The 19,278-nt window shown below is 33.5% G+C and overlaps 1 protein-coding gene across 1 annotated transcript; it reads right to left on the bottom strand.

Moving 5' to 3' along the window:
* Nucleotides 1–12,503: 12,503 nt before the first annotated feature.
* Nucleotides 12,504–18,968, bottom strand: LOC137831241 (uncharacterized). Its single transcript, XM_068638838.2, has 9 exons — nt 18,233–18,968; nt 17,703–17,754; nt 17,431–17,509; nt 17,259–17,304; nt 17,071–17,169; nt 15,172–15,240; nt 14,740–15,073; nt 14,453–14,601; nt 12,504–14,352 (listed from the first exon to the last, which is right to left on the bottom strand). Exons 1-9 carry the CDS (start codon nt 18,614–18,616, stop codon nt 13,027–13,029), a joined length of 2,538 nt encoding a protein of 845 aa, XP_068494939.2. The 5' UTR covers nt 18,617–18,968; the 3' UTR covers nt 12,504–13,026.
* Between the last annotated feature and the right edge of the window lie 310 nt (nt 18,969–19,278).

The raw sequence follows: 19,278 nt of genomic DNA on the forward strand, positions 1-19,278 counted from the left end.
AATCTTTACATAGCCATATTTTATTGAGTTTTTCTTTTTCAGTAGTCCACGTTGAATGTTTCTTTAAGAAAAAAATTAAATATGGATATAAAAGGTTTTTATCCATTAACAAATAAAAAATTTATCACTAATATGTATTGAAAACTCATTAAGTGCATGATCAGTCGTTTAAGTAAATAACATTTCATTTCCACAAGAATTTTAGTTTAATAATCGATTGATATTTTATCAAGAAAATAAGAATTTTTTTTAATTTTAGGTTTTAATTAAAGCTAAGGAACAACGCAAACAATTCTCCCAAAAATAGTTTTACTATTTTCTAAATCCTTTTCTAATCACGAATTTTATATTTAATTCGTCTCTAATTTTTTCAAATGCAATTACTTTGTTCAAAAACAAATAAATATGAAAGGAATGATCTATCCAAATCACATGTAATAATATCTATAATAATATGTAATAAAATTTCCCAATTTAGTATGGTTGATATAATTATTTCTCTCATGTTCAAACCATATAACTAACACTAAAAAAATTCATTAAATATTAGATACCAAAACTATTTTATAAACTAAAAAAATTACTAATATTTAAATAATTATTAAGATTTTAACTATTTACTATTTTATATTCTAAATTAGTCTCTATTAATCTTTTAGAGACTAAATTAGAAAATAAAATATTAGTAGTTAAAACCTGTGTAGTTAATTTAGATATTAATTTAAAAATTATTGTATTAATTTTTATTAATAATAAAAATTACTTTAAATACGAATAATTTTTTAGTCTTTAAATTATTAGTATTTAATTTAATTAATATAGTGACTTTTAATGATTTTTCATGCAGTGTAATAATTTTTCTTTAACTATTCAACTTTTTATTTTTTCTAATATGTAAACACAACTGAAAAAAAAAAAGATAAATTCAAATATATTTTAAACATTTTATTTTAATTACAATATATAATAATAATTTATATTATTTTTAAAAAAAATTAAAGATGTAAACATGTATGTGTTTCTTAGATCAAAACAAACAAAGTAATACGTATGTAAAATTACAAAGTAGACCAATATTGTGATTTTCTAAAATCTGGTAACTAAAATCTAGAGAGAGAAAAATAGAAACCAAAACCACAGATAAAAAATCAAAGGAAATAAAAAAAAAAATTGAAATTTATTCAAGAATACTACCATATTAAAAAAATTCGGTTTCTAGTTATTATCTTCACCTACCTATTTTGAGCTCCCGTAAGCAGCATATTATTTCAGCATATTATTATCTTCACCTAACTAAATAATTTTGTCTAACCTTAAATATATGGTCAAAAAATTACATTGCACATTAAAGAAAATTAAATAAAAAATAATTTTAAAAATAAAATATAATTAATTATTATATTAAATAAATTAAATATTATTTTAAAAATTCAAAAAAATATTAATATTTAAATTAAGTTTTATATAAATAATTTTTAATTAATATCTAATTAATTTCAGTAACCAACTTTAAAATATAAATAATTAATAATAAAAACATTAATAATTTATGAAATACTAATTTAAAAAATATTTATAAGTAATAAAAATTAATAAATTAGATATTAATGATTTTTCTTCTATCTAAAATAATATTTAAATATAGGACTTAATTGTTTTTTTTTAAAATTAATTTTTCTTTAATGATTTTTAAAAAATATATATATATATTTAAAAATATTAACTGTTAAATAGCTCTACTTTGAGTGCTTCATGAAAAAAAAAATTGCAGCAAATTATAGTTTCAAAAGCATTTACAGTATTTAGTCTGATTCGAAATTAATGTGAGAAACTTAGGGATGAAATTAAGTTGTCATTGTTTCGTGGCAACTACTCTTGTCTGTCCCTGACAAGTTGTCAACAAACCAAGACGTGTTCTCATTTCTGACACTGACAGATTCTGCAATCTTTGACCCTTATTATAATGCTTTTCATGTGCTACTTGTCTCCCACTAGCTACCTTCATCACAAAAATTGTGTGTTCATATAATATCATGTTATATATTAGAGCACCAAGATGAAGAACAAGCAAGCCACTTAGCTCTTTCTCTTTCCTGTGGCTTCAACCTTCATCTATCAGTTCATGGCTCTGTCTTTCTTTTGCTGTTGCCGTTTCTCAGATTCCTCACAGTCCAAAGAGTTTATATGCCATGGTGATGTTTGCATGCTCAGAGATAGGAAGAAGTACCAAGCCAAGAAATCCAAGAGCAAGCAATAGCAAAAGTTAGAACTATATATGTCCTACCTATGCTGTTTCATTTTCTGCATGTTTCTGTAATGATTCTATGGTGAAATCTTGAAGGAGATTGGAGAAAAGAAAGAATTTTTTGTTTCACTTCTCTCCTTTCTTAGTTACCTAGAATTTTTCATGTCTGTGTAGGACACAGCTCACAAACTCTCAGTGGATATATATTTCAGAAACTGGCTTATTATTTCCTGCAAAATAAAGTTTTGTTTTCAGAATGTTAACTTCTTCCTTGTTATGACTTTTATCCGTAAATAGTTCCTTCTTCATTTTGTCTCACTGATTGCTGCTAATTTTTTTGCAACATTTGAGATAAAAGAAATTACAATAAATAATATAGTTCAGAAAAGAAAAGAAAAGAAATTTCACATTTATACAATTGTAAAGAACATCTATTAGTTGAAGAATACAAATGTTAATTATTCCACTCAGCCAAATTTTCCATGAAATAGGATTCCAACCACTTGGTTAAGAGATAAATAAATGATATATAATGTAATAGAAAAGATAAATGTGTAACAATTAAGGAAAGTATTGTATAAATAACATTATTCTATGAAAAACATGCAAATTGAGATAAGAAAAGTTGAAACTTAAATAGATTTTATTTATTACGAAATTGTTATAAAAGTTATTTTCCATGTTTCCCATTTGTAAATCAAGTGGTAGATATAAGATCTGTTTAACTATTTCATAAGGATTGTTCAGTTAGTAATATTCATTTTAGTAACATTTTTTTTCAAAATTATTGTTATTGTTGAAATTTCATTTACTTAATAGTTTTCATCTAATTAATTCATCATCATTTCAATTTGGATCACTGTGGCTCACAAGTTCAATCTATTCATGGTTGGAATCCTCAAACATCTTGTGTCGCTTCCCTGTAAGGAAGAACCAATTTGGTATGTGAGATTGTAATGGCAGACTCACACAGTTCTCGCAGAACATTGTAGAGGATACAAAAAAAAAAACATAGAACTTCTCATTATTCCCTAAAGTACACTCATAGAGTCATAGCATTAGATTTAGGCAACCCTGTTATGAAATCCATTGAAAAAGACATCCAAGCTCTAGAGGTTGAAGAAGCCTTGCAGGTAACTGATTTTCAAACTTGAACCTTTGACAAATGGCACATTCTCTAGTCCATTTCTTAACATCTCTTTGTAAATCCTTCCAAAAGAATTGATCTCCTATAAGTTAACTTCGTTTCAGAATGTCTCCTGATAGCTGAGTCATGAAAAATGATGCAGAATTTTATCTCTTAAATCCTGCTGATTTTCGATAACTACTTTCCCTTTCCTTTTTAGAATTCTCCCACCAAAAGTGTAAGTCTGATAAGGTTGTTGGGACAGTCGAAGCTTATCCACCAACTTCTTCAATTTGCAATCAAATGTCCAAAAATTAATAGCTTCATTTGTTTTTGGAAAAATTAAATAATTTCTCCACTAAAACAACACGACTAGTAAAATGAAAAATTAATAGCTTCATTTGTTTTTGGAAAAATTAAATAATTTCTCCATTAAAACAACACGACTAGTAAAATGAACATTTAAGAATAAATGAATCGAGCATAACGATAAATAATGTTGAATACTATATTACAATAGAAAAGAAAATAGTATAATATCAATAAATAGAGCGAAAAAATAAAAGAGATAAAGAGAAAAAACACACTCAAAACTTGTTAATGGAATTCGATCAGTTTAGCTTAATCTCCAAACACAGCTGAAATAACCCGCTTTATTAATGTGGGAGAAGATATTACATATTAGGATGTATTACAATGGAGGAGGAGAGGTTAATTTATAACCCTCAAACCTCCTCCCTAAACAATGAAGCACATCATCTTTGTTCTTCATGCTAAACATTCAAACACTCCTGGAAAAATCATCAACAAAAGTAACAAAATAATGCCTACCTCCGATTGACGAAGTCTTGGCAGGTCCCCACACATTTGAATGCACATAATCCAAAATACCCTTGGTATTGTGAATTGCAATGCCAAACTTCACTCTTCGTTGTTTTCCCAAAACACATTGCTCGCAAAATTCAAGTTTGCTAGCCTTTGTACCTTTCAACAATCCCCTGTTTGGCAAGAATTTGCAAGGATTTCTCTCCAGCATGTCCCAACCTCATATGTCACAGCTTTGTTGCTTCGACATCCTTCTTAGTGCTAGAAGTTGTTGTCGCTATTGTCCCCACCATTGTATTACCTTGGTAGTAATACAGATTGTTCTTCCTCACGCCTTTCAACATCACCAGTGCTCCTGAAGTTGCTTTAAGAATTCCATTTCGCATCGTCACAACTAGGCCTTTAGATTCTAAAGCCCCCAATGAGATGAGATTCTTCTTCAACTTTGGCACGTACCGCACATCCCGCAAAATTTTGGTGGATCCATCATGATTCCGCAGCTTAATTGAACCTACCCCGGCTATCTTACATGGATTATCATTACCCATGTAAACAACCCCGCCGCCAAGTTCTTGAAATTCAAAAAACCATTCTCGAATGGGACACATATGATAGGTACAACCTGAATCCAATATCCACTCATCTGGATGTGATGATGCTGAAGGCGAGACAATTAAAGAGATATCTGATTCCACATCACTTTTGCATTCTGCAACATTTGCATCTTGCAGAGTCTTCCCTTTCTTCTTCAATTTTGGACAATCTTTCTTCCAGTGTCCTTTCTCGTGACAAAAAGCACACTCATCTTTGGCAACGGCTCGACCTTTAGACTTAGACCTTCCTTTTCTCCCCTTTGTCTGGCTTTGCTGACGACCTCTTGCCACCAATGTTTCTTTTGATGTCGTTGATTTGGTTTTCATCTTATCATGTTTTTTCAATTCATGACTATACAAAGCAGAACAAACAGCATCTAACGACACTTTCTCCTTCCCGTGAAGTAGCGTAGTCTCCAAATGTTCAAATTCATCAGGAAGAGATGATAACAACATCAAAGCCAAATCTTCATCCTCAAACTTCACATCTAAATTCAACAGGTTTGCTACTAATTGATTAAACATAGTGATGTGTTCATTCATAGTAGTACCTTGTTGGTAGTCAAATCGGAACAACATTTTCTTCATCAGGAGTCTGTTCTCACCACTCTTTTTCAAAAACCTTTTCTTCATCAAGAGTTTGTTTTGACTACTCTTTTTCATAAACTTGTCCTCCAACGCCTTCCATAATTTGTATGCAGAAGTCTCATTTTTTAAAGCATACTTCTGCTCTATGGACAAGCAGGATCGAATTGTTCCGCACGCCAATCGGTTGATGATGCTCCAGTCTTTATCCTTTACCTTTTCTGGTTTCTCTTCCTCAATAGCAATATCAAGACCCTGCTGAAAAAGAAAGTCCAAGACCTCTCCTTGCCACATGCCGAAATGGCCAGTGCCATCAAATATTTCCACAGTCAATTTCAAATTGGACACCGGAAGCCTGGACCATGATGACGAGGAGCCTGACATCCTGGATGAAATATTTAAGACAACATCCTTCACTTCTTGGATTCAATATAGTATTCAATAATAAAAAAAAGTAGACAACTCAAGGGCAAACCTTCGACTCTTGATACCACTTGTTGGGAAAATCAAGTAATTTCTCCCCTAAAACAACATAACTAATGAAATGAATCAATTTAGAATAAATGAATCAAACCGAACACTAACAAACCTATCCAACAAATAATATTGAATACTATACTATAACAAAAAGGAAAGCAGTATAATACCAATAAATAAAATGAAAAAATAAAAGAAATAAAAGACGAAAAACACACCCGAAACTTGTTAACGAAGTTACCAATTTAATCTAATCTCCAAACACAACTAAAACAGTCTGTTTTTATTATTGTAGGAGAAGATATTACAAATTAGGATGTATTACAATGAAGGAGAAGAGGTTAATTTATAACTCTCAAACCTCCTCTCCAAACAATGAACTCATCTATGTGGGATTTATGATTAAGCCAAAAAGTCAACATCATTCAATAAAGCTAAAGATAAATGCTCTCAACAAATCCTCTCAATTCTTTCACTGTTTGTGGAATAGGTCATTGTTGAATGACTGAAATTTTATCTTGATTTGGTTTTACTCCTTCAACTAAAATGACATGTCCCAAATAAACATTTTTTATAGTTGACCATCAAACCATTTTTCTCCAAATATCTGTAATGTTGTAGTCAAACATTGCAAATGATCCTTCCAACACTTTGTATAAACTAGGATATCATCAAAGAAAACCAGTATAAACTTCCTTAAATAACACCAGAATATATCATTTATTAGTTACCGAAACGTAGTTGAGGCATTACATAACCCAAAAGGTAGTACAACCCACTCATAATGCCCACTGTGGGTGCGAAAAGTCCTTTTATGAATATATAGCATGCACCATGTAATTCATCCAACAAACCTTCTATCAGAGGAATAAAAAAAAATGATGGTGAATGCACTTAGTTTCCTGAAATCAGTACATCATCTCCATGAAACATCCTTTTTTTCTCACTAACACCAAGGGAGAAGCATAAGAACTGGCTTTCCCTTAAAAATCCAGTTGACAATAATTGTTGGACCTGTCGCTCAATTTCTTCTTTTTGAGCCTGAGGATATCGATGAGCTTTTTAACAAACATAAGTGTCATTTATAAGAGAAATCTTTGATCATATTTTCGCTTAGGAGGTAACTGAGTAGGTTCCACAAATAACATCTGGAATTGCTGTAAAAGCACTGAAAGATCTTGATGTTGTGCTGGTGTTAAAGAGTCATTATCAGTGGTATCTGCAGTAAGCAACATTGAACCCTGCAATACCAATAAAACAGAAGCACCCAATAGCTGCTTTAGCTTTCCCTTCAACTCATGAATAGTCTCTGGTTTCTCTCCTTGTAATAAAACTTCACTCCCATGATGATGAAATCTCATAGTTGAAGTAGAACAGTTCCAATAAAATTTTCCGATAGTTTTGAACCATTGCATACCCAAAATAATATCAAATGTATTGCTTGGCAAAACTAAGAAATATGATGTGAATTTATGATCATTAAATGTCCAAGAAATCTGCTCACACTTCCTAGTAATCAACAAATTTCTATCTGAAGCAACCATGACTGGAAAATTCTTAATAAACTGTGTTCAGCACTAACAGCTTAACCTACTTGTCATCAATGAAATTATGCGTGCCCCCAATGTCCATAAGGAAAGGCACTGACTGCTTCTTAATAATGCCATTAATCTGCAACGTATTACCCCCCTGGAATCCCTTGCAAAACATTAAATGAAATTCAAACATCTGCTTCCTGAATCAAAGCAATGGTACTATTAATAAGAGCTTGATCAGTTTCACAATCTGTGTCTTGACCTATTTCAGTCTCAATTTGTTTTTTAGCAGAGAAGATAGCATTGAGCTTACCCCATACTTTACATTACATGAGACGATTTTTATCCCATCTTTCACCACAAAACCTACATAATCCTTTAGCATTACTGTCACTAACTTCCTTGTGAGATATAGAAAATGAATTGCTACCTTTAGAATCTGCATTAACTGAAGCAGACATGGATGGGGAAGATTGATTTTGATTCAAATGGTAATAGTAGGCGTTTTGGAAGAACTAGATGAGGTTGACCATGTTCTTGCATATCTGGTTTTAGTATCAAAATTGATCACTAATCACTCTACTGTCATGCAATTTCTTCTCTAAATCTTTTAAAATATCCTATTGAAGTCTAGCCAAATGCACCACTTTTTGCAGAGATTGAGGCTTATGAATGCGGACAGGTTTCTCCAATTCAGAAAAAAAACTTAGAGCCATAGATTCAAAACAGCCACTTGAGCCAACAGAGAATCAAACAGCCACTTAAGCCAACAGATAATCAAATGCCGTGTTCTCATATTTCTTTCCTATCAGAAGGGTCTCCCAAAACGGCGGCTGTGTGGTGAAAAGGGGTGGCTTGAAGGGGTAGTCAAAAGTGAAGAGATTTGGAGGCAAGAGAAGAGAAGAGATGTCATTGTTGTTGTGGTGTATGATATGTATTAATAATAAAATAATGCAAATTTTAAATTTTAAAAATATTAGACATGAATTTATGAGTAATGTGTTAAGATTTATTCATATTTCTCCTTCTATTTATAAATATAAATATCATAACCTTTATTTACATGACACAAACATGGATGACACAACACATGGAGATACGTATAATATATAAAATGTAGGACACCAAAATACGAATTTATATATTATATAACTATGAATTATGTAAATTGACAATAAAGATTTATGTGTATAAGTATGTTTTATATGTTTTTGGAACAAAAATATTTTTTTATAACTAGTTCAAAAGAATTTGTTCTTTATTTTTATAATCATAATAAAAATTTATACAATAAATTTGACTTCCTAAAAAATTATTGTATTTTTCCTTTTTAAAATTGTGTTAGAATTGTGATAGAATTGTTAGAAATCTAACAAATATTTTTCGAATTGGACACTTCACCAATACATATCGGTATGTTCGACACGAATGCGTCATTTAAGAAGAATGTCTAAGTCTCATGGATCATAAATGTATAGCATGAAAAATAAAATTACAAATATAATTTGATTGAATATGAACTGGCTTATAAAATTAACTATAAATTATTATTTGTATAACTTTTAAGAGATCTATTAAGAAAATAATAAGCTATTATATATAATAATTTATAATAAAATTAGGTTTCTTGCTATTATGCAATTTAATAGTTTTGTCTAGGCATTTTAAAATATATTTTTGAATTTATAAAATTAAACTTATTTGAATTAACTTAATTGTTATATTTTTATTAAATAATTAAAACATTTTTCAATATTAAATTTTTATTTGTTTTAAAATAATTTATCATTTTAAAGATACCAATTTTGATGATTTAAATTAAAAGACTTACTTCTTTTCAATATTATTTTATTTGTTAGTTACTTTTTATTAAAATTATATAAATTAACTATAAGGAAAATAGGACATGCACAATTTTGGTTCACACGTTAAATTTCAAGAAAAATTATTAGAAAGTAGATTTAAGTCTAACTCAATCCCATAAAACCGACTCATGAGATTAAGGTTTGCACCCACTTATATACAATGAAAAGTTCTAATCTTTAGTCGATGTGGAATTTCCAACACACGCCTCACGCCAAGACTGTCAACTCGTGCGTGGAACTATATATTATGAGTAGTCCGATAGCGACCCGATAGCGGGTGACACGATAGGCCCAACACAAACACTCGTTAGAAAAGGCTCAACATGAAAAGACATGTTTTGCATTTGTTTAAAGAAACAAAGGCACCAATTTCCCCAACATTTTGCTTCAGCACCAAAATACGATGTAGAGTGGAAAAATTCATAAAACTATTCTAAAAATGAGTGCGTGATGCATATTTTTAGAAAGAAAATTGTTTTACCTTTAAATTGTTATTTTGGTTTTTCCAAAAGCTCATTTACATTGCCTAGTATAATATTTATAAAAAAACAAAACTTAAAAGACCAAGTTTAATCATCACTTTTTCTTCTTTTTTAAATAAAAGTTTTTATGTTAGGCATCATTATGCAACTTGAGATTTCAGCTAGACTGTCACCTCAAGTAATAACAATCATTTGTCATCACATAAAAAAAAGTATTATTAAAAAAAATACAAAAAATATGGAGGAATTAGACCAAAACCTATATGTTAACAAAAATGATACATAGGTAGACTATATCTATTCATAAAGAATTTTAAGAACAGACTAGATGGAAACCTATTATACCAATGAAAATATTTTTTATGAATAAATCATAAATCAACCAAGGAATCAGCATACGCATTTTCTTCACAAAAAATATGAGTAACCCTAAAACTAATTTCTCACAGTAATTAAGACAAGTATTTCATCGATTATGAAACATCCAAGAAACATTTGTCCTAGCAGTAAATGCATAACAAACCAAAGAGAATCATATTCCAGCCAAACACTTTTTCTTTTCTTTTAAAAATTATAAAATTAGAGAATTTATAATAATTTACATTGACAACCTATCCAATATAAAACATATAATTAATTGAAATTTTAGGAAAAAATAGAGTTATAAATTATACAAGTGGTCAATATATCACTTATCTTTATAATAATACATAAAAGGTGATACCAAGTAAGTTATAAAAAAAAGTTATAAGACACAAAAAGGATGTACAAGGTAAATTTGATACAAAGTAAGGCAATTTAACTAAGTGACTGAAAATAAAAAATGGCCTAAATGATCTCAATAGCACATAAAGATTAAACAATTTTAAAAAAATAATACAAGTTCTGAAACATTTATAACATAAGGAAATCTCACAAAAAGAAAATAAGTTCAAATCTCACAAATATTTCAATCAATGTTAAGACTCTATATTACAACTAATGAAAACAGAACTATTCACGTGAAAGAAGAACTCAAAAGCAGTTTAAAAAAAACTCATTCAAACACAAAAAATGGTGAGCATCTAATGAAAACATATAATGAAAATGATTCTTTAAAAAAAGTAAAAATTACAAAGTAAAACAACATATCTATAATAAAAACAAAGAAAAGTTCTATTCTAAAAAAAATCTATATGAAAAGGCATGTTAACTAGATAAAAACGAAGACCTTCTAGAATGTCACAGTCTAATCTACCAAATTAGACAGCCTAGAACAACAAGACTCAAAACAAAGAGTTTTTTACAAGACAAAAATATTATAAAAAATTATCCAAACAATTATTTTTAACCAAAAGGCCTTTAAGACATGTATTGTCAATCTTACAAGAAACAAAACTAACTAGAGAGCCTACTATAGTAAAACAGTTTCAAAACAATATTAAAATGATAAAAGAAATTAAAAACAACAAATCAAACGAAAACAGTAAAAACAAAATGAAGTCTAAAACAATACACTAGAATCAAAGCAGCAAACTATTGCGGAAATGAAAACAGAATATTAAACACCAAAATTAAAAAGAACTAAAATAAAGTGAAAATCTCCCAATACTTGAATCAAACATTGTCCTCTGTATAGGAGATAACTCCACTACCGGATCTTCATACACACTATCACCAAATCGGCATGCCACATCCTGGAGAATTTGTTCCCAAGATTTATTCTTGAAATCAGTTTGATGAGTGTAATGTCGTTGCCAGGAGAAAGATTTTTCATCCATGAATAGCAGTAACAATTTTTCTCTTTGAACCTCTGGAGTCGTTTCCAATTTCAAAGAATTTTCAGCCTTAACCTTCCATTCATGAAAATTAGTGCCCTCAAACAAGAAAATTGTATTATATGCAAGATCAAGAACAGACAAAGTCGCATCAGCTGCAACCAAAATAGGTTCAACATTACTCAATATAGCCTTGTCTTCATTAAATGTTGCAATAGAAGAAACCACATTCTCAAGCATCTCCTGCATGGACTCCAATGACTTTTTTTTGGCTTGTTGCACTGCACATCTTGGAATGTAGTCTCCAAAGATTTCAAACGAGTTTCCAGCTCCTTGTTAGTTACCATTTTTCCCACACGTTCCAACCAGGTTGATACCATATGTAATGGCGTAACTGGTATGTACTCACACTCCCGAACTCACTTCTCTTACAGAGTATAAACCACACATGTTGCCCACACTCACAGTGCCACTCACTCAACTTCTGATAGACGATTGTAGAGGATACAAAAAACTACTTCTCATTGTTCTCTAAAATCAGAACAAGAATTAACTACTTCTGTTTACCTATGTCAGAATTAACTACACAACGGATTTTTTTGTGATTCTGTTTTGAAACAGTTACTACAGAGATTGTCCAAATTTGTTGTTGGTAGCTGCCATTGTACCTTGGAACCACCATGTAGATTGTTGCTGTTTGGTTTCATTTAACTAATAATTGCTTCGGCGTGTCATACTCAGCCTGAGTTAAGGGAGATGAGAAATTGACTAATTCCATTCTCGAATCAGTAAAGTGCAATTTCCCTTTCCACTCCTACATATTCATTTTGTGTACAGGTGATTAAGACAGGTATAGATAAGAATAATTGACTAGCGTTTCAAAGAGAACAAAACTTTATGGGTGCCATATGGAAAATTAAATCGGCTCAATTTGTTAAACTCTCAACGAATACCTTGACAAGGAGAACAAGTCTTTGCAAAGGGGCTAAGTAGAGTTGACATGCAAAGAAAAAGACACAAGCAATCGTTTTCCATTAGTAACAAGTAAATCTCATGTACAAAATAATAGCATAATTAAGAAGTGATGCCCTACCACGAATTCAGATACATGAGTAGTCATCCAACAAACGGATTTAAATATCCAGGCAATCAAATTGTAAACAATATACATACAAGGTATCAGGAATATATTTTGCCTGCAACCGATACAATCACTGAACATGCAGACTTTTTTTCTACAGCTTCAACCCTAGGTTAACGGAGACGTGTTGCATGGATTTGGCAATCCTCATCTGGAAATGATGATAGTAAGTCGTTGAGTTATTTCTGTTAAATCCAGTCTCCTGCACTGTCAAAATTATTTTGAACCGGAGCTAACCTGTGCTAAATCCAATCCGGGTAGAGTTTGGCATTTTCACATCTATTATGCAAGCCTTTTAAGGATCAAATTCAACATCCGTGACAGAAGCTGCAATGAAAATTCCTTGACCAGTTCAATCCAATTGGAAACATCCATACCAAGACAGAAATGCCTTATCATAGTTGCAAAGCCAGGTCCGGTTGCTGTGAGTCAACAAGGACACCAGAAGATTGTTTTGCAGGTGACCCTGGAGGTTGAAAACCAATATTCAGGTCAGGTGGAAAGGTTTCCTGTTTCTGCCTTGACTGGCTACGAGGACTTAGTCCTCGCCAAGGGGACTGTATCTGAAATCTAGATTGGTCAGCAGATGCCAACAGAGGGAAAACCATAGGCCGGTTGGGAAACTGTGAAACAGTGCCAGTGTGACTAGATTGAGGAGCAAGTGCTTGAAATGGTTGGAAAGGCATTCCAGCAGAGGGAAACTCCCCTCGAATTCTTGAAATATGCTGATGGAACTCTCTTGTTGAGTTGTACAAAGAATCTGCAGATATCTGATTTTTGGGTGAACTAGAATTATCCGGACCTTGTCTGAACCCTCCAGCCCCAACAGACATCCATGCACGGGCAGCTGCTGCGGAAGCATTGCCTAAATCATCTCTCTGTCCAGATGGACTCGATAGTGTCACTGGTGGAGTATCAACAAGAAAATGATTGGAATTGTGTTGCTTTTGAGCCATTTCTGCAAACATTCCCATCAACTGAACAGGGTCACAAACACCTAGCTCCTTCCCATGGACAACAGGACCTGCCCTGCTTGATTGGTTTGATGTACTTTCGGGTGATGGACCAGTGACCTGTCTGTTTAAACTTGTATTTGTCACTTTTCCATTAGGCAACTCTCCACTAACATCTGGCTGCTTGAACACGTTCCCTGTCACCATCTCTGTGGGCTTGGACTCTGCTGCAGGAGTGTTACTAGTAAGCTTCGCACCCAGACCTTTATTATTCTGCTTACTTGAGGATAAAGAATTCAACCCGTCTTGTTTCAAACCCTTATCTTCAGGTTTGCCTATTTTCCTGGATTGTTTGTTCTGCTCCTGATTTAGGATGTTGGCAGGAGCACAGAGCCTTACTCCAGCAGAACCAAAGAAAGGTTTTCCTTCGGAATCAGGCATCAAAGGATATTTTCCTTCAAGCCTCTGTCCATGTACAGGATGTTCAATGCTGGGTTCCACATTCTTACAATTTTTGTCAGCCTTTGTTAATTCAATAGTAGAATGCAACTTCATGACCAAACTAGTTGCTTTTTGGACCTGATTATTAACCATTAATATTGGGGTTGGAAGCTGTTCGTACTCTCCAACCCAACCACGACCATATTTAAAGCCAGGTGGCAGTGCCTGCTCAATCCTGTGGGAAGCAATTTTCCAAGCAATGGGTCCTAGAGATGCACTAAAACGAGCCAAACTTCTAGCATAGGAATATTCTGCATGAAGTCCAACCTGTATCCGAAAATTACAAATTGTAACATTTTATGATTTAACTATGAGTAAAAGAAAACTAACTATTCAAGAAAAAAAATTCATTGCTCGTGATACATACAGCAACCAGCTGCTTCATTTCACTGTCAAAAGTCATAAAAATTGATTCTGAACGACCAATTGGTTGACTGGATATGTTATAAGATGCACGCCGACTTTCGTCAAGCACAACAGACTTCCTTCCCCACTTATTAGAGTGAAGGCCTTTCCCTGAAAGAATAAAGCAACACAATCAAAATCAGTAACTACATTTTTTACGCAAGAGTCCTCCTTTACATGTATGTTTAGGAATAATGAAGACAAATGTAACGGGATAAAGATAATAGCATGATCTCATTACTGAGATACCTGATAAAAAGTCTTCAGCTTTCTCTTGATTTGCATCAATCCAGAAAGCATTTGCCTCCAAAATACCATCAATATTGCCAGGCCTCTCACATCTACCCCCTTGCATCGGATGGGAAGTTGGCTGTATATCTGCATTAGTAGCAAGAGTTGCTCCTGAAGAGAAATCAGAACCACCAGGTTCCTGTGAGGCACGTACTAGAGGCTTCTTTGGTTGCTTCTTAACCAAATAATTAGATCCTGCTTTTTGTTCTGATTTCTGCTCCATCTGAGATCGTTCAAAGCCAATCCTTAATTTCTCAAACTTCTTCCGTCCAAGTTCTTGTATTGATCGTGCCTGTGACAAATATAGGAGTCACACAGTAAGCAAAATAAAACAATTACTGACGTAGAACTTGTTGAGAGGGGAACACAGCGAAGCATCAAACTGTATACCTGTTTGTGGTATATAGTCTCTGCTGCATTGTATTGCATTGCGTTTGAGCAAATTAACAATATATCACTCTGCATTCAACGATTCCATTCACAAGTCAGTGTAATTAGAGTAAAATCTTGACTTCCAATTTTTACTCGATTAAGAAGATAAAAAAATTAATGAACAGTTAAGAAAATACTAGACAGAAAAATATTTTGGACTTTTATGTAATAGAGGGATCTATTTGCAAAAAGGTTCATTCTAGCGTTTCTTGAATTGTTTAAAAAACATCTAGGCAGAGCCAGAGCCAAATTTTATTAGATGGGATCCAAGAACCAAAAAAATATAATTTAAAAAAAATAAATTTTCACATGCATAAAATATACAAAGTTTCATATTTTACACACACACATGTGCGTATGTAATACTTTTTACAAATAAGTAAATACATTACAATCACACACTCACACATAACACCTATCATTCTTACACTTCTCTCCTAGCTGTCAACAAATATGGCAATTTCCGTAAATCATTTTTAAATTTTGGGAGGCCATAAATGATTTTTATAGTATTTAAATGCACTGGAATAAATTTGGGAGGGAACCATGGCCCTTACCCGCCTCTGCATCTACAAATTGTCATTACAAAGAAAAGCCACACTAGGTTATCAGGGATAAACAATTTTAAGAAAACAATTTCTCCTTCCCAGAATAGGTTACAGAACTTCGTGAAGCAAGAACCATTACCTCAGAAATCTTCAACTACAGTTTCTAACTAAAAATAAGATTGATGTATGTATACCACAGATACTGCCTCAGTTTTCTTAGAAAATCAAGTTTCCCAACCCAACATCTAATGTACCACATCCTTCCAGGGATTAGCATTTGCCATCTGAGAAATACCCATGAAGAACAGGAAGCCAGAAACAGAAACCAAGTGCCAAATATCATTTACTTTTTATACTTCTGACAAAAGATAAATGAAGGCAATAGACAAAGAAATCAATAATTAGACAAAGATTATGTCATTGACAATTTTAAACTACCCTTTTGTCAAGATAAGGTCTAGGAAGGAACAGAAACTTGTGCTCATAAGATAGTTTAAGCATGATCAAAATCAAAATAAATGATGAGGATGATATGTTTTGAAGTTCCACATCCTTAAGAGTTAAACTATAATATTCACACCAAGTCAAAGTGGGGTTAGAGTTAGACTATCACAATTCATTGCCAATCAAACAGGTACGAAATAAAAAAGATTTCCCACCTTCTTTGTGGTTAGATCCTTTAATTAGCAGGTTGAAAGATATGTTTCTCATGGGTATAAAACACAATCAAATAAACAATAAATCTCATCCGATCCCATTCATATTATACTCCTACAATCATCACCCATAAAAACCCATCAAAAGCACACAAGCAACAACTGTTTAGCATCATGCCATTTTCAGAATGTATTAACAAATCCTGACAGACTTCAGTTAACAATACAATAAAATGGGATGATGCATCAACCAATAAGAAAATAAAATATGCAGCACATAGTTGCCTAATAAAATGATGCAATAACCATCCGTAAGTAACACTGTTACTACAGAAAGACCAGTTCAAAATTGACAATATTATGCTGATTGAGTCAAGAAACTAATCATTCCGAACGTTTTCTTTACATGCTAAGCACTAGCTACATCTGGCAGACTCTAGCTAACAACCCAAGTTTTTTTACTGATAATATCATTGACAAGAGTCATCATTGCTGAATTCATTAAAGAAAAGACAGAGCAGGTTATGTTATGCCTAAAATTGAGTCTCGGCTCTCAAGTCCAAGCATCTAAATCTACAGTACCAAACAATTAAAAACTCAATACAAAACAGCAAACACCTCCAATTATGAGCAGCTGAAACAAGTTTGCACACCTCAAATTGTTCTAAGGTAGTATAAGATTCAGCTGCCAACTTCTTCCTCACAGTGGCAAAGTCCATAGGATGGTCTATCACATCATGATAATCAGGAAGCTGCGAGTTAAAACAGAATTTGAACTTCCGAGTTAGGGGTGTTTTCTAAAAGCAAGATTACCAACTCAGAGGAGGAAAATTTGACAAACCTCTTCTGGATCAACAGGCTCCGCAAACACACCATAAGTGTCCTTCCTGCCATCGTCCAGATCCCCGCAATAGTCAGAAAACAAAAATAGTACCCAAAAACATGCACCCTCTAGAAATCACTCATCACGGTAAACCCCCAAACCCTGAGAAATGGGAAAAGAAAACACATACTTCTGAAGCTTGTCAAGGATCAATTCCAGAGTTCTCTTATCAGGCAACGGAATCCCAGATTGAAGAATCACCGGAGTTCCTAACAGTAAAATAAAATAAAAACAAAAAAAAAGGGCAAATTGATGAAAACTCACAAAGGACGATGCAGAAACAAAACCACTGGTACCCTTTGAGCAGTCATCACTTTTTCCCTTTTCAATTATCCATATATATAAAAACTAAAAAACCACACCCACAACCACAGCAAGTACCCCAATTAAAATCACACGAACCTGAAACAGAAATAGAGTGGAGCCCTTTCGATTCTACTTTTCTGCCCTTTACCTGTCATCATTAGAAACACACACGCACACAATTAATAGCGTCCAAAGGCTAAATACTTCACTCATCACTTATATTTATAATAGAGAGTGCGACAGAGACAAACAATACAGACAGAGACAGCTATATATATATCTATAGAGAGAGAGAGCCTATGGAGAGAGAAAGAGAGTGTATATATATACACAGAGAGAGAGATCAGATTCTGTGTTTTAGTTTGACAGTTGACTTGTTAGTTAATCTCTCTCTAGATCCCAACACGGACAGAGAGAAATCTAGAGAGAGAAAATTGAGTAAAATTCCCAAAACCAATCGGTTATTACACCGAAGAGGAATTTCAGTGACACTAACACACAAATTCTGCTGAAACGTCAAGATTGTTAGCGTTGACAATGTATTCGGGGCCGCATTTATCCGCAATTTCCAGTAACATCAAAGATCGCAACAAAACCGCAACCGCAATTTCAAACTAATGCATTACCACACAGTCTTCGTCTTCTTCCTGCTCTTCCTCTTGCTCGTGTTCGTGCTCTTCCTCTTGCTCGTTTTCGTCTTCTTCGTATTCTTCCGCCGGTGCATCAGCGCAAGTACCGCTCCGCGTCGTGTCGTTTTCTTCTTCACGCTCTTCTTCGCCATCCTGGTTCAGCTTCGCCATGAGCTTGAGCTTCTTCTTCTCGCGCCTCCTCTCGTCCTCCTCGTCGTCGAGGTAGTCTCCGTCGTAGTCGATGATGTTGTACCTCACGCTCCGGCGCCGGTGGCTTCGCCGGAGATCGGACGGCGACTCGGCTGCCGGAGATTCACCGGAACGGCGCGCCAGATCCGCCTTTGACGGCCGCCCTTTCTTCCTCCTCGCGATCTGAACCATCGCGCGCGCCCTTCGCTCTCTTTCTCTCTAGAAACCCACTGCTCTCTCTCTCTAATCGGTTCGTTCTTTTTTTCGCTTCGTCTTTCTCTCTCTAGAAACGCGTTGTTCTTTTCTCTCTCTTCCCTTGCTTCGTTAGTTCTCCCTTTCCGTGGAGTTTTCGAGGGGCACAGGTTTGGACTCTTTTAGGAGGCTCGGTCCGATGCTGAGCTTCGAACTTGCGAAGCTGAGGCTCGGGTGAGTGGGGCAGTAGCTAATAATAAATGATGGCTCCTTCTTTCGTCCTAAGGGTCTGAACTCTGAAAACGGCGCCTAGTGCTGCCCGCTGCCCGGGTGGCCCTTTTGCTCGCTGCCCGAATTTTCCACATTTCGCTCTTTTTTTGTCTTTCAAGTTTCCACCTGAGCTTCGTCGTCTCTCTTGTGTCGTGTAAACCCCACGCGTCTTTTTTTTACTTTCTTTAGGCTTTGTGGGATTCTTTAGAAAAAAGTTTTGAAAGTATTTTTAAAATTTTAATTAATTTATAATAACGATTTTTAAAGTATTATGAAAAGAAAATATAAGTGTTTTAGAATAAAAAAAAAATCTTGTGGAGGAGTGCTGGCTACAGCTGTGTGTTATCAGTATTCTATAACAATACATTTTTAACACATTTTTTTATTAAAAT

The sequence above is a fragment of the Phaseolus vulgaris genome, chromosome 6, assembly GCF_051622355.1.
Source record: "Phaseolus vulgaris cultivar YP4 chromosome 6, ASM5162235v1, whole genome shotgun sequence".
Lineage (NCBI taxonomy): Eukaryota > Viridiplantae > Streptophyta > Magnoliopsida > Fabales > Fabaceae > Phaseolus > Phaseolus vulgaris.

Bases quoted from the DNA above. Each gene is read 5' to 3' on its own strand.
- LOC137831241 (XM_068638838.2), bottom strand. From the start codon at position 18,616: ATGGTTCAGATCGCGAGGAGGAAGAAAGGGCGGCCGTCAAAGGCGGAT. The intron at 14,602-14,739 runs GTATCTCAGTAA...TTATTCTTTCAG, and splicing joins AGCTGAAGACTTTTTATCAG to GGAAAGGCCTTCACTCTAAT. The intron at 14,353-14,452 runs GTATGTATCACG...TTTCGGATACAG, and splicing joins AAATGAAGCAGCTGGTTGCT to GTTGGACTTCATGCAGAATA.